This window comes from Metarhizium album (genome assembly GCF_000804445.1).
Source record: "Metarhizium album ARSEF 1941 chromosome Unknown scaffold_19, whole genome shotgun sequence".
NCBI lineage: Eukaryota > Fungi > Ascomycota > Sordariomycetes > Hypocreales > Clavicipitaceae > Metarhizium > Metarhizium album.
This window is the reverse complement of record NW_024467593.1, coordinates 292095-314808: the sequence shown is the minus strand read 5'-3', so window position 1 is coordinate 314808 and position 22714 is coordinate 292095. Positions and strand designations below refer to the sequence as shown.

The 22714-nt window shown below is 54.1% G+C and overlaps 7 protein-coding genes across 7 annotated transcripts; 4 read left to right on the top strand and 3 right to left on the bottom strand.

The window, feature by feature from the left end:
• Positions 1 to 1041, top strand: MAM_06277 (uncharacterized protein; the record flags this gene model as incomplete). Its single annotated transcript, XM_040825075.1, has 1 exon — positions 1 to 1041. The coding sequence occupies one exon, from the start codon at positions 1 to 3 to the stop codon at positions 1039 to 1041; it is 1041 nt and encodes a 346-aa protein (XP_040676981.1).
• A 2083-nt stretch (positions 1042 to 3124) lies between these two features.
• Positions 3125 to 4046, top strand: MAM_06276 (uncharacterized protein; the record flags this gene model as incomplete). The annotated part of the gene is made up of 2 exons (XM_040825074.1): positions 3125 to 3588; positions 3689 to 4046. 2 exons carry the CDS (start codon positions 3125 to 3127, stop codon positions 4044 to 4046), a joined length of 822 nt encoding a protein of 273 aa, XP_040676980.1.
• A 1201-nt stretch (positions 4047 to 5247) lies between these two features.
• On the bottom strand, positions 5248 to 5499 carry MAM_06275 (uncharacterized protein; the record flags this gene model as incomplete). The annotated part of the gene is made up of 1 exon (XM_040825073.1): positions 5248 to 5499. One exon carries the CDS (start codon positions 5497 to 5499, stop codon positions 5248 to 5250), a length of 252 nt encoding a protein of 83 aa, XP_040676979.1.
• A 1287-nt stretch (positions 5500 to 6786) lies between these two features.
• MAM_06274 (Pyoverdine biosynthesis) lies at positions 6787 to 8937 on the top strand (the record flags this gene model as incomplete). Its single annotated transcript, XM_040825072.1, has 4 exons — positions 6787 to 7234; positions 7311 to 7693; positions 7757 to 8403; positions 8547 to 8937. The coding sequence occupies 4 exons, from the start codon at positions 6787 to 6789 to the stop codon at positions 8935 to 8937; spliced, it is 1869 nt and encodes a 622-aa protein (XP_040676978.1).
• Positions 8938 to 10053: 1116 nt separating this feature from the next.
• MAM_06273 (uncharacterized protein) lies at positions 10054 to 12002 on the top strand (the record flags this gene model as incomplete). The annotated part of the gene is made up of 5 exons (XM_040825071.1): positions 10054 to 10120; positions 10173 to 10477; positions 10528 to 10895; positions 10945 to 11303; positions 11368 to 12002. The coding sequence occupies 5 exons, from the start codon at positions 10054 to 10056 to the stop codon at positions 12000 to 12002; spliced, it is 1734 nt and encodes a 577-aa protein (XP_040676977.1).
• A 122-nt stretch (positions 12003 to 12124) lies between these two features.
• Positions 12125 to 14657, bottom strand: MAM_06272 (DEAD-like helicase; the record flags this gene model as incomplete). Its single annotated transcript, XM_040825070.1, has 2 exons — positions 12125 to 13003; positions 13092 to 14657. 2 exons carry the CDS (start codon positions 14655 to 14657, stop codon positions 12125 to 12127), a joined length of 2445 nt encoding a protein of 814 aa, XP_040676976.1.
• Positions 14658 to 15306: 649 nt separating this feature from the next.
• Positions 15307 to 21520, bottom strand: MAM_06271 (filament-forming protein; the record flags this gene model as incomplete). Its single annotated transcript, XM_040825069.1, has 2 exons — positions 15307 to 21110; positions 21229 to 21520. 2 exons carry the CDS (start codon positions 21518 to 21520, stop codon positions 15307 to 15309), a joined length of 6096 nt encoding a protein of 2031 aa, XP_040676975.1.
• Positions 21521 to 22714: the final 1194 nt, after the last annotated feature.

The following is a 22714-nucleotide window of genomic DNA, read 5'->3' as shown; positions in this document are numbered from 1 at the left end:
ATGACTGAATATACGCCAACTTCGGAGCAGCGACATGGCTCAACATCCACGACAAGCCAACCGTTCCCGGAAGAAGAAACATTAGTGACAATCCCTTATTCGGAAACGGAGGAGTGCGAGCCGCCAGTTCCCATGGTGCCTTTAAAAAGTCCCGAGCGAATTTCACGAGATTCCTCAGAGGAGCCACCGCCAATCAGCCCACCTTCTTCATCCTCTTCTATATATACCAAGTCAATCAATCCAACAATAGTGGAAATGTCGCGGTCCGTTGAAGAGCATACATGTCGTCTCCCGTCATCCATGCTAGAACCCATGTCGGCTTCCATCTATGACGCCGCGTGGGAGGAGGTATTCCCGGTGGAAGAAGTCATGGATGAAGTGACAGGATTGCCCGTTTATATCGCACCTTGGATTATTCGAAGTGAATCGGATGAGGATGATAATAGAAGAGTGGCAGAATGGACGCCACCTTCAGTTTCACCTTCGCTGAAGCGCCAGGCCGCGGACAATCGCACTGCCAAAAACCCCCCGTATAAATGGAAACAAAATCGCAACGTGGAGCCGTTGGCAAGCCAGCCAAAGAAGAAGCGCAACTTTTGGATGTCGTTCCGAAGAAGCAAGAAGGCAGTAACAGCAGCAGTCACAGGCTCGTCAGACGGACCAGCATCCCCGAAAAGTAACGAGAGCAGTCCAATGGGCCCCGGCTCTTCCCCTAAGCCACAATCACCTACTTCCAATCTTGCCCGTAAGGGCACTGTTCGTGAGAATTATGCGCCTAGTGCTGCCAATGCCGTCGCCAGGCCAGCAAGAGAGCCCGATCGCACGCCGATTCATCCGAAGCCTTTGGTTGTAAGTGCTGCCGAAGAAGTCAAGCACACAGTTGTATCAGTTACTGAAGTCGAAGTTCCGACTCCGCCAACAACACCCAAGAATGAAGAACTAAATTGTGCTGCATGTAGGGAGCTGGGCCATAAGATCACCATGGCTATACCTGAAGGAGAACTCCTGAACGACGAATTGAGAGCTCGCTTGTGTTGTTAGTTTCTTCAACCAGCATGATGCGGCCTTTTTTTCTTCACTATATTTTCTCTAAATTCTGTTGGAAGACTGAAACAGAATGGCAAAGACAAATACGGCGCAAGGCGGGAGGGATGATACCCGAGTAGGCGTCAGTAGCTGCTGTGAATGTGGCCCACGATGAAGTGTTGGCACTTACAAGCTAACAACTCTTATTTTAATCTTTTATATAACATCTCCAATTATCAGCAACATCCCTTGTCCTGTTTCCACTTACGGGTGAGTGCCATGTTGTGACAATGCGCTGGAGAAACTGACTTCCGGGCTCGCAACTCGCATACAAACACACAGTAGTTACAGCCTCGACGACTAGAAGCCAAGAGCACAAATGAGGCCACTTATACAGCCGGTCTTTGGGCAAAGAATTAAGAACGTTGGCCCGGGATACATGAACACATTGCAATACGGTGATGAGATTCAGGTCAAAGCTGCATACTGATTCACAGTGACATAGTCGATTGCAACCTCAGCGCCCTGTCCATAAGCTCAACCTTGTAATTGTGTGCTCAGCGACTTCTTCATCCCCCGCACGAGTGTCTCACAAAGCCAGCATCTTTGTGGGCCTGTTTGTTCGGCAAAAAATGGCCGCGTTCCAAGGCTTGGGCGCTCTGGAGGTTTTTGGTGTAAACCATCAACATCGCATCAACGACAAAGCAAGTGGTGTCCAATTTACAAGAAGACATTGCTTCTTACCTAGATGAACAAGCTACAGCGACTGCGCATCCAGATCCAAGCAAGCATGCGTCTTCTGAACGCCCATGCCCTCCTCCTACAGACCTTCAACGGCGCAAGGGAAGGTATCCCGCACCCACGCAATCTCACTCGCGCTGTCAGTTTGGCCTCACACATGGTTCCAGACCTGTACCGCGAGTGTTTCATGATCCAATCTTCTCGTGAATCCGCGGCGGCTGCAAAAGGAGCCCGAGCCCGGCTATCGCCACTCTCGTTGTATCACGGCAATCCAAACCTACCAGACCCTGGGTCGAATTGGGACCCCATTCGTCAAGTTTCTGTCTCTGGGTGCTCCCAGAAAAGCATCAGACTTCTCGCGCGTCCTAGTGGACGAGTCTGCTACGCTCAGCGCCACAAGGATTTAACCAGACGACTTCTACGATGGATGCCGTTGGCCTGGTTATCAACCAGCCTCTCCATAGCGGCTACGTCCTGATTGTTAACATGAAGAGATGGGCTGTCCTAGGATATACCCTCATTGCTCTCGTCCACCTAGAGTCTCTATGCTTCGGGGCTTTGTCGAGTACAGCTGTGAACGGGGGTTCGGCGTTATTGTTCGAGCTAGTGATGCCAGGTTTCACCACAAAGATTAACTCATGCGCCTTCTGGGGCCTGCATTACGACGAACCGAAACAGCATGGCCGGGATCCGCCAAGCACCACCGCAAGGTCGTATTATCAGGGCGTCAGTGTTTACCAGGGATGCTGACGTTCCTGTTCTAGAAGCTGGAGGCCATGATTTGCAGCATCAAAAAGAGCTGCAAGCGCGGTTGGTGAAAAGAGATCTGACCCGTCCTGGCTCGCAGATCAGGACTCTGCAGGACTCTCTGAAACAAGCGACACGGGTCCTTGGTACGGACGATTAATGCGAAAAAGCACCGGGGAGAGGCATTAGAGCATTGCAGTGAATACTGCAACGTACACTCTGCCACGTTCCCAACATTTCAATCCCTGTTCCTGGCCGCGGCCCACGTGACAAACCTGGGTTTGTGTCACCATCGGGACGGGAAATTACAATCTGACAAAATGAGCAAACGCCGGCTGCAATCCTCTGGTGCAAATAATTTGCAGCGACGAGGCGGGAAGGCGAGGCCAAAAAAGAAAAAAAAAAGGAACAGAAGACTGGAAATTCTGCGGCCAGAGTGTCGGCTGCGGCCGTCGTCGACTCTCATCATCTCCGAGTCTGAGCATAGAAACGGCTCGTGAAATCGACTGACGCGAGACGAGTCGGGCAAGCAGAGACTAGTGGAGCGAGCACACGGCTCACCGAGTTTCTCTTGTCAGATTCTCTGCGGCCGAGGTTGCACAAGACGGGCATGTCGACACGACAAGACGCCGACGGCAATGGGTCGCGAGGGCCTTCAAATACGAAGGTTAGCACGTGCGGCTCCCGCGGCTCGGACTCTTCGGGAGAAAAGGGCCAACAGCGACCGACGGATTCGGCAAAATCAAAGGCCATCGCGTGGGCAGAGGACCAGTTGACGTTTTATCGTGAAGGAACACCACCGCCTCTCGACGACGACGGCTACCGACAGAGCACTGGCCCTCGTGCTGCCGGTGCGTACTCGTACGACTACAGCTACGACCGCGTGGCTCCTCCCGCCCCGATCCCGCAAGCAACCATATGTGGCCTTGGCAAGCGATTGTTCTACACGATTGTTGCCGCGGCCATTGTCGTCGCCGCCATGGCCGTCGGAGTGGGCGTCGGCGTGGGCCTGGGAGTGGGGAGACATCATTCTACATCAGACGAACGCGGCTCCTCCACAAAAACGCCATCTGCGTATGTTTTGAACCCACCACGTGTGTGACGGGGGGCACGGCGAGGACAAGGACCAAGGAGATGTTGTCCGTATGAATGTGCTGACGGAGAAACCGCGCAGGGCTTCGATCCAGACGGTCACGCCAACGTCGATAGCGGCCAAGCCCACGCAGACACCTCTGATGGCGTGTCCCGCGGCAAACAACACCAGGTACGAAGTCTCGTCGGTCAAGAAGACCTTTCTGCGGGTCTGCGGAGTCGACTATACCGGCAGCCACGGAGCGACCGACCTGGGCGTCGTGAGGACGTCCAGCATGCAGGAGTGTATGAACAGCTGCGCCGGATACCCGACCTGCACTGGCTGTAGCTGGGGCGTCATCCCGGGAGACGCGGGCAGCGACCACCGGTGCTGGTTGAAGAAGGATTTGGAGACGCCCACTGCCGTTCGGAGCGGCTGGGACTTTGCCATTTTGCAATGACGCGGCGAGGCACGTGTCAGGGGAAGGAAGGCGGCTTGACAACGAAGCATTTGGCGACTTGGCATGTAGGGGTGCGTAGTATATTTACGACGACAATCTTGCGCACGATATACCAAGAGTATTGGGTGTGGGTGTTTACGTGTACCATTTGACTCACATGTACCAAAGGAATGAATTACAATGCATTTTCAGATCTTCCAAAGAGCGCGTCAATGGGTTTCTCTGCTTCTTTTTACGAATGCGCGGATGCAAACGTTGGAAGACGAAAACCTGTTCTTTGCGCGACGACCAATCACATGGAGGGGATGCGAGCTGCTTTGTTCTGGAAAACCACAGCTTGACCAATGATTCGACTGGACCAAATATGTCCCTCCTGACCGCCAAATTCATACAGAACACTAGTCAGATTCCCCGCAAAAACAGCCAGACGAGTGACTCGGCAACAGGATTCAACTTGGCCAACGGCACCATTGCGCAACTTGCTTGCGAAAACCCGAAAACTGCTCCATGTCGACATCGAGGGCGCACGCTGGGGTCGTCGACAAGTCCGCAGAGCGCGGTGAGTTGCGAGTTGTCGCGCGAGGCCACACGCTGACGCCCACACCGGCTCTGCTGGACAGCCTAGTTCTCACTTTTATTCTTACCCCTCGTTCCGAAGCCCTACCCATGCATGCGGCGCGAGCGGCCGCTTCGCAGCAGTATCAAGCTGCTCCTCGAAATCGTGGACAGTCACGAGCCACAAGCACCGGACCGGACCGCATGGCCGCCTAGCATCAGATCTCGATGGAAAGCTGGCATCTGGGCAAGGTATAGGTCCCTGAGATGGTCCCGTGCCTCGTCCACCTTCGGCCCACAAAGTCGACATACGTGTGTGGTCTGACGACGACGACGACGAAGCAGTCATCCTCATGCCCCGTCCGCCGTGTAAGCTCTTGCCTTCACCGCCATATTCAGCCGTCGACTTGGGGGCAGGCCGGATCGTGTAACGTCTCGCGTCGCTGGACCCAAGGTCAGGGCATGGTCTTTGGCCGATGTGGAGAACCAAATGCGTTCCACGTGTTGTTTCTGTGCAAAGCCTGGTCTCGGCCCGGTTGCTCTTTTTGAAAATCATACGGGGCACCTGTCTGCTGCGTTCCGAGGCGCGTGCCCATCAGACTGGGCCGGAGGGGAGTCACTCTTGTCAACCTCGCCCCAATGTTAGTTAGCACGTCCTGTCTCCTCCGTGGTCGGCTCTGTGGCCAGGAATGTGGCCGACTCTCTTGTCGACGGTACGGACATTCTGCTTGGCGGTATGGACGGCTGGGCTTCCCACCTTCAGACGGTCAGACGTGCGTGAGCCGTAAAGACCTGCTGGGGAAGCGTGCCCATTACGTGTCTTGCTTGGCGTCCATTTGTCCTCGTTGTCGTCTCTTCTCTTTTTCTTCCTCCCCGTGCTTTTCTCCTCCGAGGACATTTGAATTGAGACGACTTCTTGTAGCGTAGGACCAGTCGAGTACAGTTTACGTTCCCATCGATCAAGGTAATGGAACAGTATGAAATTAAGGTCCGATGCCTCGTCACCAGTCATTGGTGTTCCTCGGCTGTCTCCGGGAAACACCCGGCAGACGGGGTGCTATACTAGGATTTGATTGGCTGAGCTTTAAAGCGGGGCACAAAGTTTTTCTGTAATGCAACCGTAAAAGTTAAAATACAATGCATTATGAGTGTATCACGAAAGCGAAAAGTATGACTGCAGGTAAAGCTACAATTATCAATCAATTAATGCATTGCTCTTACATCAAGTCTAGGTAGAACCAATCGTCACTTTTCTGCTCTACAGAGCACTCCGTACTTACGTCTTGAATTCTTATCGCAGCCAATCAAGTTTAAGTGGAGCATTCCCCAGGCCGGCGCCAATAGCGGGACGACCCTCCGGTCAGCTGAGCCGGGGCGCCGCGCCGGCACAAAGACAGACTCCATCCACACACTCAGGGACCAAACAACCCATGCCCATCATTCAATATGGACTTGCTTTTCCCGGCTCGTAGAGCAATTTGTAGGATGACATGTGTCGTTCTCAGCTGGACTTGGTCCTCGCGCCCTCACCGAGTCTCTGTCGGTCGGTTGCGCAGAACAAGGTTGCTATTTGTGTATGCATCGGGACCTCCCCGTCAACGGGAGAGGAGCCGTCTTTACATCTCAAAGTACGGAGTAGCTCTTCACTCCAACATGGGTCAAAGAACATATTTTAATAAGAGATTCTGTCGGCATCACAAAATGAGGTACGTACTTTCCTGCCCCCTCCCCCACACACTCTTTATAAACATCATCTCTTATTGGCCTTGATCCGCCTCCCCCCTGTCCATTCTTCCCATGTTCACTCCTGGCTAAACTTGCCATGCCGTGCGGTCTGTCCGTTTTGTCTGGAGTCTGAATGTAGTCTGTAAGTGACGATGCGAATCGCGTCGCCATCAGTCGTGACCCCAGGCTGGCGGCCTTGTCTAATACATACTTGGATGCACGGCAACCTGGCACGACGCCGCTTCTTTGTAGTGAACGAGGCCGCGGCCAGGGCATCTGAGGGTGAGCGGCCAGCTGGCAAAGTCCATGATGCGATTCTTCCAACACTTAAACGGCCGCTCGTTCTTCACTCAGCCCCTACAACTTGATCTTGAAAGTCCATTCCACTTTTCCGCAAGAGATACCCCATCTTCTCCGTATCCATCTCTTCTTCGTCCCCTTCTTCTCTCTTTTGTATACCATGCCCAGCGCTGCATCACCCGCGTATGAAGCCAATTCTGCCGAGGCCGATGCCAAGGCAACACACTGCTCCCGAGGCCTCAGCGTTGACGACTTCCCACACTCGATAGGTTCATCTGCCCTTGACACCGCATCGAGAATTCTTGGTGTAATCGACCGCTATCGTTTGGAAAAGCCGAAGAATGGGCCGCCACTTCAAGCGGATCAAGGCGCCTTGAAGTTTTTGGCCATCATTTACAGCCATGTCAAGGCCGGCAGGGTTATCCCAATGTGCCTTCCGGCATTTCCTTTCAAGTCTCCGAATACATCAGCAAAGGTTCTCGGAAAGAATCCCGACAAGGCCGAAGAGCTAGCTCTGAGCCACCTGAACGGACTATGCCAAGCCATTGCAGACATATACCCCCCTGGGGCGAAACTCACCCTCATCTCGGACGGGCTGGTGTACAATGGTCAGTTGCCTTTTTTTCCCCCCTCTTTGGTGTCTCCTCTCTAATGGTATAAATGTGTCGAGGCTGATGGGTTCAGACTTGCTTGGTGTCCCTGACAAGGATGTCTGGTCATATGGTGAGAACCTTCGTCTCCTGGCCAAGTCCAAGGGCTTCACCCAAATTGAGTTTTGTCGACTGCGACATCTTGTGTCCATATATCTGCCAGAGGAGTTGGATGAGATGACTTATGTTGCAAACGCGTCGAATTTCCGCAGAGAACTCCTCAATGCTTTCGGCAATCCGAATTGGAAATGGAAGGAGGTCAGGCAACTCGAAGACGTGAGTCTCACCTACAGAGGCTACATTAAGTTTCTAGAGACGGATTTGGCGACCGTCTACCCGCTTCGGAGCGACAGAACGAAATCCAAGTATAAGCGCGGAATCGAATACATTGCAAGACAAATGATGTACCGCGGGGATGTAAGTTTGATCCGCTTCAGGCGTCTTGGTTTCGGTCTGCATGTCCATTGACCGCTTCAAAAGGCGTTTGCCAGCGCTGTTCGACAAAAGTACAAGAACCACGTACGTCTGTCGATTCATCGTTCTACCGGGGCCAACAAACTGTCCATCAGTCTGCTTCCCACTACCACCATCTTCACAACACCATGGCACAGCACCGTCGGCTACAAGCTTGATGGCACAGTAGTTTCTGGTATGCGATCCGATTTCTACGACGACGAAACATATGAGCTGGTTCTGGAGAAAGGCATTCCTAGCTATTATCGTGAGGAGTCGCATCTCTTTTCTTGGGGCGCTGAGAAGGGTGGCGTCACTTTCGAGCCGATATATCCAAGTGGCTGGCTGCTGAAGCCGGCTGCAGGCCCGGGATCCATGACAATCGAAGATATTGACGCGGCCAAGGTTCGATCGTTGTCTGAGATCAACTCTCCCGTCGTCATGCGTGGCTTTTTCAAAAGCCCCAAGCAAGCCGCTTTCGTCAAGAAGTCCAACGAGTTTGGTGAGCCCAAATGTGGGCTTGTGCTTGAGGCCAAAGACCAAGTCCCGCACACTCGCGGCTTGAACAATGGCCTTTCAGCGGAGTGGATGCCATTTCACTACGATGGACTTTCCAAGACGCTGTCGCACGTCCATGATCCGCGTAAAGAAAGTCGAGTCTCTGCTCCTCCACGGTAAGCGTTTCGACTTTTCAAGCGTGGCATTTCAGTAGCACAGTGGTTGACCGTTTCCCTAGTTTCCTACTTTTCGCCTGTGCCTCCCCCCCTCCAAGAGACACAGGCTTCACATTGTTCTCCTCGTCAACCATGTTCTTCAGGTATCTGCCGAAGTGGCTGACAGTAGAGGAGCTTGCGACCAAGACGTGGACGGTCTCGACGTCCTCAATCGACACAACCAAGCTAAGCGGGCTTCCGTTGGTCTCTAAGCATCCCACGACGGGCAAACCATGCCTACGATATCACGAGGCTTGGTCGCAATCCAAGACGCAGTTTGACGCTACCCTGGTCACCCTCGACGGCCACGGTGAAACTAGCAATCGGGCCATTCGTGAAGCCATCAGCACTACTCTTAACGACAGGCGAGTTGCGTACTGGCACACCTGGGAGAAGGGAGACCTGATTGTGAGCGACAACACCTTGATGATGCATACGCGAAGCGACTTCAGCTCCGGGAGTGACGGTGAGCTTTGGAGAATCCACCTTGACTAGAGGTCACAGTTTCTGGCCCAAGTGTCAGCGCCTTGATACTTCCTTTCAATTTGATTAGTAGTCAGAAAGCCAAGTTTTGTGGCCAAACTACCCAGGATGAGGACGTTGAAGGAGTGACGGCATGTAAATATAAAAATCACCGACTTATCACGGTGCGCTACGTGTGCGGTTGGCTGCCCGTTGATAGCTCCTGTTCAGGTCCAAAAAGGGGCTTCTGTGGTGATCTTTTAGATGCATGTTGGAAACTTGTGATGTTGTTTATTGGGTGGCCCAACCAAAGACTTGCTCAAACCACGGCGCACGGTGCCTCATTACAGTGTCAGCTTCTAGTGTGCACAGTACATCATTCTCATGTACGTACGGAGCACTAGGCAGTGCACCTCCGGGAAGCATCCATGGTGAACGACGCAAACTTGCCCAGATTCACGACAGCTGCTTTCCTTTGTCTTCTCGCTGCCCCAGACTGACTGGCCATCAAAATTTCTGTATCAAGTCTCAGTTTGGTTTCGAGCAATGGACAAGATTGGGCTGTTGTTTCAATGACTTTTGCACATTCCAACAGGCGTAGGCGTGCACGAGCAATCCACACGAGCAATCCAAGGCAGAAATAATCATGTCGACATTCGACGGAATTGTGTCTGAATTTCCAGAAATACGAAGTAAGTCACTCTTCTGTGTGTGTGGCTGAAACCGTTTCTCAAATCATTTTGAACGTTGTACCAGTCGATTTCTTTCGAGCACAGTCGGATCAGCTCCCACCTTTGGCATGTTTCTTGAGCCATGTCCACAGCGACCACCTTGTCGGACTGGAAACGTTGCGCTCTCCTTTGTTAGTAGGAAACTATCCTTGCAACACTGGCTTTCATCACTCTAAAAGCTTCCGAAAAGTGTGTACTGTTCTGCAGCAACGCGAGAGATTTTGCTTCGACTCGAAAGGTTCACATGTAGAATCAATCACGTCCGTGGCATCCTTGAGGGAAGACAGCAGACATATAAACACCTATCGAAAGTCCTAGTACGGATATCATCTTCTTATCTGCCCGTGTATCCTTCTTCGCCTAACATCTCTGCAGAAAGCACTTCCTCTCGAAGCACCAACGGTAATAGAGCTTCGCCATGGCCACAATATCCAAGTCACGTTGTTTGACGCCAACCACTGTCCAGGCTCAACCATGTTTTGTGCGTAAGAATTCCAAATTGAACCCAACGTTGGCTTATTTGTAAAAAAAAAAAAGTGATCGAAGGCCAAGGAAAAGCCGTCCTCTACACCGGTGACATTCGTGCAGAACCGTGGTTTGTCAACGCACTTACCAGGAATCCAATCATGCTCGAGTACACATGCGGCTTAAAGACGCTCGATAAGCTATACCTCGACACTTCATTCCTCGCCGATATTCCATTCCAAACAAAATCTGAGGGAATAGCTGCTTTGCTAGCCAAAGTACAAAGGTATCCAGAAAACACAATCTTCCACTTCCAAGCATGGACCTTTGGCTATGAAGACGTGTGGATTGCGCTTTCCAAGACCCTAAACTCCAAGGTGCGTGCAACCCCTGTTCCTGACGTGAATATTTTCTGACCATTCCAAAGGTTCATGTCGACGACTACAAGTTGCGGATATTCAACGCCCTCAGGATCCGTTCCTCTGATCAACCCTTTTCGCCAGAATTTCATCTCGCAGCAGGTGCTGCAGCTTTGACTGGTCACATGTGTGGTAATACCCAGCATGTAGGATGCCTCACCTCCGACACCAATGTCCGCATACATAGTTGTGAGAGGGCAAATATGTGTTCTGTCGCCAAACACCCCTCGGTCGTTTCGATTCGACCGGTAGTCTGTCGTCTCAAGGGGGGGGAGAGCATAATGGAGGCGGGTGTCGGTGGTGGCGGAACTGACTTCTCTCGTGAGGCTGAACTCGGTTGCATTACAAACGAAGTCATTGATACGTTAACAAACCTGTGAGTGGTGCTACTTTGACGACCTTGACTTGTGTGGCTAATGGACCAGATTTCCTGCATGGGACAAAGTCGACGGTGAAACGAAAGACGATATCAAAGCTCTCTTGAGACGCATGGCCTCAAGCGGTCGAGACTTGTCGTTGAACATGTCCATCAGCGACTTGGGTGAAGGTCTCTCTGCAGACATGAGCTCTGTAGTCCAGTCTCTTGTCGAAAGATTACGCACTCAGACTGGCGCACCAAAATTGCTAGCTGCGCCGCTCAACAACCCACATGACGCCCTTCCAAAGGTCATTCTTTTTCCCTTTGCGAGACACTCCCCTTACAGAGAGCTCTGTGAGCTCATCAAAGCGTTCCGGCCAAAGGACATCTGGCCATGTACGGTAGACCAACGATGGATGGATCAATGTAAGTCAAGATCTTCGGTTGTTGGAACCTTGCGGGCTTTACTGAAAAATAAAAATAAAAACAGCCCTGACCGTGGAGTCCCTGTTTGGCATGTACTGCTCAGAGCAAAGATTCGAGCACGATAAGAAAATGGCGCCATTGATTGCAGCGGAACACGAAAAAAGACGTCGTGAAGTAGGGACACCGGTGGTGGATAGCCAATGCGACGTCAGTTTCGAAGTTGCCGAGGAAGAAAAACGCATCAGAGACCAGGGAGAAACGAAGCGACCACAGTTCTCTAGGCCCTTAGACGAAGGCTCGCAAGCAGAAACCTTTGAATCCATACATGTTTCATCATCTCTGAAACCAGAACCGGTACATGTGATGCATCCTCGCTTTGGCATAAAAGCACGGCCGGGCCATGATCCTGCCTCACCATCTCAACACGAGGCACAACACAGCAATGAGCCCAACACAGCGTCACGAAAACGACCACATCAAGACGTGGATAATGCAACAGAGTGCAACCGAGACGGCGCCAAGACGGACTCTCAAACAACGGATATGACTGTTGGCTCTGCTTCATCCCTAGGTAGTTCTGCCTTGCGGCAAGATGCATACGATGCCATGTTTCACAACGCAAATGGGTGCGGTGCTTGGCGACCGATATCTCTGCTCTCTGCGGACGGGCATCACCATGATGCAGATGTAGAGCTGTAGCTTGTCCGGTTCCCGCTTACAAGGCAGTCATAATTCATCTGATGGTGGCTTTGCAAACGGCTGGTTAGGGTCATCGTCAAATCTAGCCATTGTCTCTGCTTGATATGCATTCAAAAGCCCCTTCACAAACCCATGTCCAGCCCCAAATTGTCACCGCCCAAAAAAATACCACGGACAGAACTCTCCCTCTCCTTCAACAGCTGTGCAACATCCACCCTACCGCCAGTGATGTACCGCTCGCTCACACCCAGATTCACTCTTTGGCTCAACTCTTGTCTCAGCTGGGCCTTCAACGCACCCATCTCGGCCTTTGTCAAGGCCTTCGCCTCCTTCTCCTTCCTCCGTCGGCCACCGCCTCTGCTGCCTCCACCCCAACCACTCGACGCAGTGGCCTCGAATTCCTCAGAGTCATATTCGACACCCAGCTCCTCGGCAGCGTTCCGGAGCCAGACCTCGTTACTGTGACTCTTTTCCTTGGCCAGGATTGCGTCTGTGATCTTCTTGGCCAGATCCAGGCGTGGCTTGAGGCGAGAGGCAATCTTTCTGTCGATGGGCAAGCTCTCAATCACGTGCTGTTTCTGGCCGGACGAGCACCGCTCAGCATGGACTTTGCCGGCAAGCCTCCTGGTGGGAAGGACCTCATCCGGCGAGCAAAGGATGATGCTGACGCCGCTGCGGTCAGCACGGGCTGTGCGGCCCGAGCGATGGATGTAAGTGTCTGCCGCACGCGGGACGTGATAGTGAACGACTTGATCTACGTCCTTGATGTCGAGACCTCGGGCGGCGACGTCGGTGGCTACGAGAATGGTGCTCCGTTCTGCGGCGAACTTTTCCAGCGACCGCAGGCGAGCCTTTTGCATCATTTGCGAGTGCAGAGGCAGCGCGTTCTGGTTGAGGTGCTGCAAGAGGGGTGTGATTCGGCGGACGGCAGAGATGGAGTTTGTGAAGACCAGCGTTCGACGGCCAGGGTTCAACAAGAGTACTGTGTAAAGGTAGAGATCCTGTGAAACGAAGAATAAAAGAAACCAGAGCGTTAGTGTCCTCGATGGCCTGGCCTGCAGAGCTCCCGTGACAGCCTTTCCCACTCACCTTCTCCATGGCTCCGCACTCAATCAGCCCCTCGCGGAGATTATCTGCCATCCGGCTCGCGGGGTTGACGTCGACGAACTTGGGCTCTCGTCGGAACTTGAGACGCTTGATGAGATACGCCATCTTTTCCTCGTCACTCCCGGCCTTGGGGCCGTTGCCCTTGCCCTTGCCCTTGCCCTTGCCAGCAAGTTTGGTCTGCAGGTTCTCGTCGAACGTGGCCGAGAACACCAACGTCTGTCGCCGGTCCCCGGCTTCGTCTTGTGCGCGGGAGGAGCCGTCGTCGGAGCATCCGTCCTCTTCCTCCTCAGGGCTCTCCCGGTCCAGGGCGCCGACGATGCTCTCCGCCTCCTTGAACTGCCCGGCCTTGAGAAGCCTGTCCGCCTCGTCGACGACCAGGAACTTGATCCGGGTGAATTGCTCCTGGAGCCCGGCGTCTCCGTCGAGCACCTCCCACAGGCGGCCCGGGGTGCCGACCACGACGTCTGCCGTCTCCAACTGGCGCTGCTGCTTCTGGACGCTCAACCCTCCGGTGACAACGCAGACATACGGGGACGCGGCGAGGCCGTCGCACACGGCCTTGATGTGGTCGCCGATCTGCTTGGCCAGTTCTCTCGTCGGGCTGAGAATCACAGCCATCGGGCCTCCTCTGCTCCCCCCCCTCGGCGGCTCATCCGCGTCCTCCCCTCCCTCGCCCCGTTGCCCCTCCTGCATCTCGAGCCACTTCTCGACAATGGGGAGCGCAAAAGCCAGTGTTTTGCCAGACCCGGTCTGCGCTTTGCCAATCACGTCTGCGCCGGCAACGATTTCCGGAATCGACTTCTCCTGAATGGCGGTCGGCTTCGCAAAGCCCAGCCGCGCAACCGCCGACACCAAGCACGGCGACAGATTCAACGCCATCCACGCGCCCACGTCGACGTCGCCGTCGTCGTCCTCGGCTTCTTCGTCCGCCAGCGCCGCCAGCGCCGTGAACTCGTTGCCGGCCCCGTGTGCAGCGGGCGTTTGTGCCGCCTTGTCCGCAACCTTGCGCCGCCTGGCGTCCCTCCGCGCGCGGCGGTCGTTCTGGTCTCGCGCCTCACGGCGCGCGCCGGCCTTGCCCCCCGCGACCTCCGGAACCTCCGGAACCTCCTGGCGACGTGCCTCGCCCGCCAGACCATCTTGAGAATTGCCAGCTTCGCGGGCGTCGAGAGCCCCGCTCGCCGCAGGAACCTCGCCGAACCCCTCAAAAGACTCGTCGTCATCTTGGCCGCCAGACACTACCGGCGGGCCGTCTGCCTCGTCGCCCTCGTCGCTCTTGACGAGGAACCGGACCGCTTCGCCATCCCTGACCACGTCCACGCCGGAGAGCACCTGCAGTCCGCCAAAGTCCTCGCCCACCGGTTGCCAGGCAAGAGCGGAGGGATCCAGCACGGCGCGCCGGGCGGGAGCAGCTTTGCTCTTGCTCCGGGGCTTTCCGCTCGCCCTCGCACGCGCCTTCGGCCGGCTGTCCGCCTTGTGTGGGCTCTTGTTCCGCTTCGGTTCGGGCACCGTCGTCGGCGAAACCTTGCGCTTCCGGGACTGCGGTGCCATTTGGGCAGCGGGCTTCCACCAGGCTGCGGTGCGGCTCGCTGCTGGCCGGTTCGAGATTGGCCTGGGCGCGATCGGTAGACGGATGCAGGATCAGGGTCTGCAGGGTGAATTGTCCAGAGGTGCATGAGTCCGCGGCCAGTCCGTTAAACAAATTCACGGCTCGAGGTGGGAGTGAAGTTTTTCCTTTTTATCTCTTTTTTTTTTTTTAGTCCAGACGGCCATCGGCATAAGCCCAGCCGTCTTCCGGCCGGACGGGGCCGCCATCCACCCAATCAGATTCTTGCATTATCTCGATTAAATTGACCACGAGTCCGTGACCATTCAATTCGTCCAACTGCCCAGTGTCATGTCATGTGCACTTCTTCTCGCAACAGAAACAAAAACGACGATATTATATCATGCTACCAGTACAGTGGTGCTATAGGCCTGATCCTAATTTTGAAAGATGAGATGCGCGGTTCCCCTTCCCTTGCAAAAGCTTCAAGTATGAGTACAGAGCAACGCAGATATAGCCCCAGACGTTTCACATGACGGATTCACACACACACACACACACATCTCCTTGGCCCATCTGTCTGGCCGTCATCTCTTGTAGCGTCAATATCCTCCCGCACTTCACACCCTGCCACTGTGCCATTTAACGTGCCGTTCAATGTGCTCCACGAGCTCTTTTGGCGCCGCCTCCGGCCTCAGAATCACCTCTAGGCCGCTTGGTTCCAGGTTGAAAGTCCACAGCCCCCGGGTTCATCCCTCCTCGGCCTCCTCTGTGACCTCCTCTGCCACGTCCGCCTTGACCGACCGCGCCCCCATCTTGGTGACCACCAGCGCCACGCTGCCCAGGGGGGACGTATGCACCTCCTCCTCCTCTTCCGCGACCACCCCCTCGGGGCATGGGAATGCCAGATCGGGTCTGCGCCTGCTGTTGAGCCTGCGCGGCTTGTTGTGGCTGCCTCTCTGAAGAAGCTGCTGCTGGCTCCATCTTCACGGCAAAGGGATTGGGCGTACCAGACTTGGCCGCATCTGCCGGAACGACAAATGGGTTATTGCTCGGCTTCGGTGGAAGAGCAGCACCAGCTGGCTTCGCTGCCGGAGTCGATGCTTGCGCCGCCTGTTGAGTGGCTGCGGGAGCTGCGGCAGGCGTCGCGGCACCCGAACCGGGCGTTGTTGGCGCTTTTGCTCCCTTTGCTGGAGTTCCAGATGCTGCTGTAGCTGGAGGCGGTTGTGCAGACTTCGCAAGCTCCCAAACTTCCACAACTGGCTTCTGAGGCGTCTCGTTTGCCGCAGTCTCCACGACACCCAACTTGGCCACGGCCGATTTCAGCTTGTTCTCGGCCATGTTGATGCGGAGCGTGGATTTCTTAGACTCCATCAGCTGGGCCTGCTCCCGAGCTGACGTGATTTTGGCTTCAAACTCAGACTTGATTCTACTGCTTTCCGCCTCCATCTTCTTCTTTATGTTGGCAGCAATGATGTTCTTAACGACCGTGTTGGTGGACAGGAACTGCCGTATGCTGGCATCGTCGAGCTGAGAAAGGTCTGCGGCCACGCCCGGGGCCGTGTTCGCTGTAGGAGGCGCTGCGGCAGGCTGTTGCTGCACTTCGGTTTTGGCTGGTGTTGCAGGTGGTTGGGAAGATGCCGCATGCTTCTCTCCCGCATTCTCCGCCTGCCAGATGAGCTTCTCCTGTTGAAAATAAAGTCTGAGGTCGTCCTCCTTCTTCTTGAACTCCTCTTCCATCTTCGCCCTGCTCTCCTTCAGTTTGTTGTTGAGGGCGTCCCGCATTCTATCAGATCGCTCCTTGATCGTTTGCTGGATCTTGTCCTCCGCTTCCTGGGCCTTCTGTTCAAGCTCGCCAGCCTTGGACTCGGCAGCAGCCACCTTCTCTTCCAATGCCTTTCGCTCCTCATCAGGTAGGCCAGTGGTTGCGCCGTCGCCGTTTGCTGCTTGAGCAACATCATGACTAGTGATGCCATTGGCCTGAACGGCGGCTTCGTTCTGTAACTTCAGGGTCGCCGCGTCACGTTCAGCGATGGCTTCTTGCAGCTCTGCGCGAAGTTGCTCAAGCTGTTGCTCTGCACCGAGTTTTTGGGTATTTACCGCTTCCAGTTCCTTGCGGGCGTCGGCCAACTGTTGCTCCAACTGGCTGACAACTTCAGCGGATGCCGTCGCATCACCAGGTTGAACGTTGGGAGTAGTGGCCGGAGGCTGTTGCCCAGCCTGATGCTGTTGGGCTTCTCGGAGAAGCTCCTCCACTTGCTGTTTGAAAGATTGAACCTGCTTCTCCAGTTCCGACTTCTCTTTTCCGGCATCCTCGACGAGTTGCTGGGCGCCTTGAAGGTCGCCGTTTGCCTTTTCAAGTTGCTCCTGGAGGTGGTTGGCACGCTGAGCGGCCTCATTCTTCTCACCAGTGAGCTTTCTAGACCGCTCTTTGAATTGCTCAGTAAGCTTTCCGCGAGTTGTTTGCCACGCTTGGCGTTCGCTCTCCAGCGTTGACTCGAGTTCGGTAATCTTCTCCCGAAGTGGTTGCTCGCCTTGCTTGAGGCCGTCTCGCTCAGCCTCGAGGTCAATGATGGATTTCTTGAGCTGCGCCATTTCAGCTGGGTCAGCACGGTCGTACTTGGTAAGGATGCTTTCAGTCCGCTTTTGCCAGCGGTCACGGTCCTCCTGAATCTGCTTGATCTCCTCCTCAAGGTACGATTTCTGCATCTTGAGATTGTCAATCTCAACTTCGAGTGGGTGGACCCTGCCCTCCATTTCTTCGATCCTCCTGTTCTTCTCGGCCATCTGATCCTTCAGTCGGGCGTTCTCGTTGCGGAGAGCAGCACTGCTTTCACGGTACAAATTGAGCTCGTGGAGTTTTTCCATCAAGTCTTGGTGCGTCATTGATGTACGACCGCTTTGTGCTGATTGCGTGCGCTCCTGATCAAGTTTCAGGCGAGCCTCGTCTAGCTGGGACTGTACGTAATCGACTTGTTGCTGCAGGCGCTTGGATTCTTGTGTCTTTAAATCATACTGGACTTCGAGAATATCCTTCTCGCGGCGCAAGTAGTTGTTGAGTTCCCTCAGCCCCTCCGAGGCATCACCGACATGTACGGGCGACATGCCTTCATCTCCCTCCTCATTGTCGTTTGATCTCCTCTGCTGCAATGCAGCAACTTGTGCAGTTAGACTCTCAAGCTGTTGATGTAGGAGTTTGTTTTGAGCATTGACATCCTCACGTCGAGTTGCCAACTCGGCCATTTCCTGTTCGAGCTGCTGTCGGCGATCCTCCCAAGAGCTCTCGCTTTGCGCCAGGGCAACCTTGGCCGACTCTGCTTCTGCTCGTAGAGAGGCTGACTCGCTCTTGAGCTCATTATAGTCAGTGCGCAATTGCTGCACGAGCTGAGCGGCTTCGGCATGCTTGACCAACTCCTTCTCGTAGTCTTGCTGTGCCTTGGAAGCGATCTCAGCCTGGGCTCTTAAATCTTGCTGATGATATCGAGTGGCCTCGGCATGTCTGGCACTCTCCTCCCTCAAACGCTTCAGCTCATCTTCAAGTATGGTTTTTTCGTCCTCATACTTCCGAGCAATATCACCTTGGGAGTCGCGCAACTGCGAAAGCTCCGTGTTTGAGCGGGACAGCTCCTCGGACATGTCCTCAATCCGTTGGCTGAGCTCCTTGATTTTCTTATCCTTGTCCTCAATCATGGCTTCCATCTCTTGTCTGTACTGTTCTTGAGAATCGCGCAAGTCTGCGAGCAATTCCTCATTCGCCTGACTGAGCTCCTTGTATTGTTCCGCCTGCGCCTTTGCATTCTCGAGGTGGGTATTGGCCAAGTCAAGATCCCGCCTGAGGTCGGAGATGTCGTTGTTCAGGTCGTGAAGCTCTGCCTCGAGCTCCTGTTGTCGCTGGTTTCCATCATTCAATCCAGGTCGGGGAGTTGGTCGAGGTTGCAGGCGACCGACACGTTCTTCGGCATTTCGCAGTTCAACAGTCAGCTCACCGACTCGAGCCTGCAAATGGTCTCGAGTTGTCTTGACGCCGACATGTTCCTCGCGAATCTGGCCCAGGCTTGCCATGAGCTCGTCGATTCTCTTCTGCGCCTCTTTCGCTTCGAATTCCTTTCGGAGCTGCAGCTTCTTGCTGTCCTCTGCCTCGCTGGAGAGCCTTCTCCGGGCATCCGACAACTCGCGTTCCAGGGCCTCGATCTTGGCCTGCGCCTTTCGTCTGGCCTCAGACTCGGACATGTTGCGCTCATTCTCCAAGGACTGTTGGGTGGCAAGAAGATGGTTCAGTCGATTCTTTTCCTCGATCAGGTTCTCATTGTCCTTGCTCATGCGATCCTGTATGTCCTTCCAAAGAGTTTTCTCGGCTTTCAAGTTGGCAGTTTCGTTTCTCATGCTATCCAATAGGCCCTTGGTCCCGATGAGTTCCTCGGCTACCTGCTGCGTGCGAATGTCCTGTTTTGCCGCAGTCTCCGACAAGGCCTGCACCCGCTTTTGAAGTTCAGAGTTTTCGGACTGCAAGGCGATGTAGTTGCTCTGCAGCATCTCTCGTCGTTCGGACTCTAATCTCGCCTCGCCCTGCAACTTGACGCGTTCCGTTTGAAGTGAATTCTTCTCCGCAGACAAATGATCAATTTGGGTTCGCAAGTCTTTGCGAACACTGTCTTGAGCATCTCTAAAGCTGTCGTACTCTGATTGCAATTTTCGCAGAGCTTCGCTGAGGGACTCGGCCTGTTCGCTGCCCTCGATGCTAGCGAGTGGTGCACGCTGGCTACCATCCAGAGAGCTACGCATCATAGAAGCCTCGTCGACACCGGCGCCGCGCTGATGAAGGATTCGTCGGAACATGTCTCGCTCCGTCTTGTAACTCTCCATTGTATTTTTGATTGATCGACTCTCCTCAGTCATGTGCTCAAGCTCGCGCTGCAGCTTCTCAACACGATCATGATCCTCCTTGGCTTGATGTTTTGCGGCGAGAGCTTCTTCACTCTCAAGCTGCTCAGCAAGTTCACGGGTGATACGCATCAAGTCTTCGTTCTTCTGTTGCAACGTCTTGATGTCTTTGAAAACCACCAGCTTCTGGGTGATGAATTGATGGGTGTCAGAGAGATCGGAAAGAGCCTCTTCTGTAATCTCTCCCCTCTCCAGCTGCTGCAGGCGGTACTTCTCTTCCTCGGTCAGTTGATCCGTGCCCTTTTCGATGGCATAGATATTGAAAACGAGCATCTGAATCTGAGTTCCCAAATCCCGAAGTTGTGTGCGCAGGATTTTCGTCTCAGATTGAGCGGTCGCCAGCGCGCTTTCCGCCTTGCGAGCTGCTTTTCTTGCAAGATTTCGCTCTTCAAAGCTTTGCTGAGATAGTTCGGACATGCGTGCAATTTCGCTGCGTAGCGTATCGGACTCGGCCTGCAGCTCTTGGATCTCTGGTGCCTTGGCTTCAAGAGCTGTCATCATTTCGTCAAGCTCTTCCGCAAGTTGGTGGTTTCTTCTCTTCTCGCTGGCCAGCAGCCCCTTGACCTGATACAACTGGTCAATGGCTTGGGTTGCGGTCATAGCCGACTTGCGAATAGAGGCAGGGGTGGTGCCGAATGGTGAAGCTGCGCGACCCGCAAACGAGCCGTTCGGGCGTGGTGTTTGGGGCGCCGAACCCGATGGAAGGCCTTGTTCCACACGAGCTTGGGCTTCGTCAAGTTCGCTTTCGAGCTGACTGATTCTCTCCTCCATCTCTGTCACGTTCTGTCGTTCTTGTTCCAGCTCCATACGAACCCTTCGAAGTTCATTTTCGTAATTGTCTCTTAGGCGCTCCTTCTCGGCCTCGAGGTCTCGCACGCGTTCCGAATGTTTCTTGCTCAGCTGGTCAGACATGTCGACTAGCCGCCTCTGATCCTCGAGTTCTTGCTTGTAGCTTTCAATGGTGGTGGCAAAGGCGCCTTCTTGCTTCTGTAGCTTTACAAGGGCCTCGTCCGCCTTGGCCTGCATGGCATCGAGGCGTTCGCGAAGCTTCTGCTCGGATCGCTTGAGCGCGTCGACTTGTGACTTGGCATCTTCGCTTTCGCGCTGCAGCTCGGCAATGCGGGCGCCCTTTTCCTTTCTGTATTTCAGAGACTCTTCGCTCTTCGTCTTCAGCTCCGCCTCTAGCCATTCGGTGTTACGGCGAGCTAGCTCCAGTTGTTGCTTCAACGATTCCTCACGATATTTGGCGCTGTTGAGTAGACCCTTGGCAGTTTGTTCCGACTGTTGGAGAGCTGTTACTTCTTGAGAAAGTTCGACGTTGCGTTGATGTTGCTTTGTGAGTTCCTCGGTGATGGTTTCATCGCGTTTGTTGTGTGACTCGATAATGCTGAGGTTCGTCCGATTCGATGACTGCAAAACCTCAATCTTGTCGGTGAGAGTCTTCACTTCCGCGGCGTGATCAGAAGTCTTGGCCTTGAGAACCTGCAATTCGTTCTCCAAGGATTGTCGCTTCGTCTCTGCAAAGCATCAACCACCTCCAGTTAATAGTGTGTCCTTCAAACTGAGCTCGGGGTCCTCGGACTCGAGTCCGGAGCTCGATAGGAAGGGGAAGAAATGCACCAAGCTCAAGCTTACCTTCCTCCTTTAGTTTCTGCCTGGCCTCTTCAACATCCTTCAGTGCCTTGTCTGTAGTGGACTTTGAAGCTTGCGATCTGCTTTCGGAGCTTCTAACCACATTTTCCAACTCAATGTCGACTTGGAGCTTGTCTGCGTACAGTGTGTCAAATTCGCGAGCCTTGGCGGCAATAGCTTGCAGCAGCGTCACCACCAGTTCTGCCGTCGGCTCGGTCGTCAGTGTCGTCAACACAGGTTCGTCAAAGCCTAGGTGGCCGGCGACATAGCCGACGTCGACACCCGCAGCCGCCATTGTCGAGCCTGCCCTTAGATCAACAACAAAGGCTGGCTCGTCATCACTCAGTGCCCGGCGCCAAAACCATCCAAGGTCAAGTGACAAGTGTCGCAATGCAACAAGTCAAAGTGAGAAGAAAATGCCTGAAACGTCCGTCCCACGAGACACCGCCGGCGGAGGTCGGCGAAAGGAAGGTTCGAACGGCAAGGCGCGAATGGTGCCAAAGGGCAGCGCGGAGTTTTGAGGTTTGACGATGCGGGTATCTGCCTGCTAGCTCCAGAAAGAGATTGGAGCACCAGTTGAGCTCGAGCCTGAGTGGCTGTTTAGCTCGCGCCCGCCCCTGTCGACGCGGGCCTGGATGACATGATTTGATTGGGTGCGAGCGAAGCGGGCAGCTTGTCCGAAGTTACGCCGAGGCTACCCGAGACCAAACTCAGGGGGCGAACGACAAAGCCAGCGACGGGTTACTGATCTACCTCATTCTCCAAAATCGGCGAAACAAATCGACGTCAAATAGTAATACTGTAAGCCATCAGCTAGTTTTCTACCCGCTCGAGTTGATTATGGACGAAGGAAGCCCAAAAAAGTGGAAGATTGAGAAGCTTTCGACCAAGAATATGAGACCACAACGGCAGCGGCAAGCCTCAAGACTGCGGTCAAATAAAGATTTAGCATCCTCGGAAACAGAGTGTTTGACACTAAGACGGTATCATTCAGGACAACTGTCTTAGGTCCGTCCAGGAAACACCGATCTTGAACAGCGCGATTCGAAAAACGCTCATCAAATGACTATAGTTAGGCCGAGTCCAACTAGCAGCGAAAACGACGCCGTTCTGCCACGTCTTCGTAGAAGGGCGTTTCACAGGAACAGCTGGACAGATCTTAATTTAACGCGTCCGCAGTAACCGGCTGACACGGTCTGATATTAGTACTACGCATACCTGCCCGTTGCGCACCGCTACAAGTCGAGGGGAAGCTACAGATGTCAGTGACCGAAAGAGCGGCCGCCGTGAGAAATTGGGCTGCCAGGCAAGGACTACCAGACCAGACCACAAGTCGACAGGTAGTGACGTTTGAAGTGGCACGTTTCAAAAGTGACACGTCCCGGATACGATGGGGCGGGAGTGTAACTGATCGGCACGTCACATGCGTGCTGCGGACACACGTCAACAAAAGTCAACCACATCACCGCCTATTGATCACATGCACTTT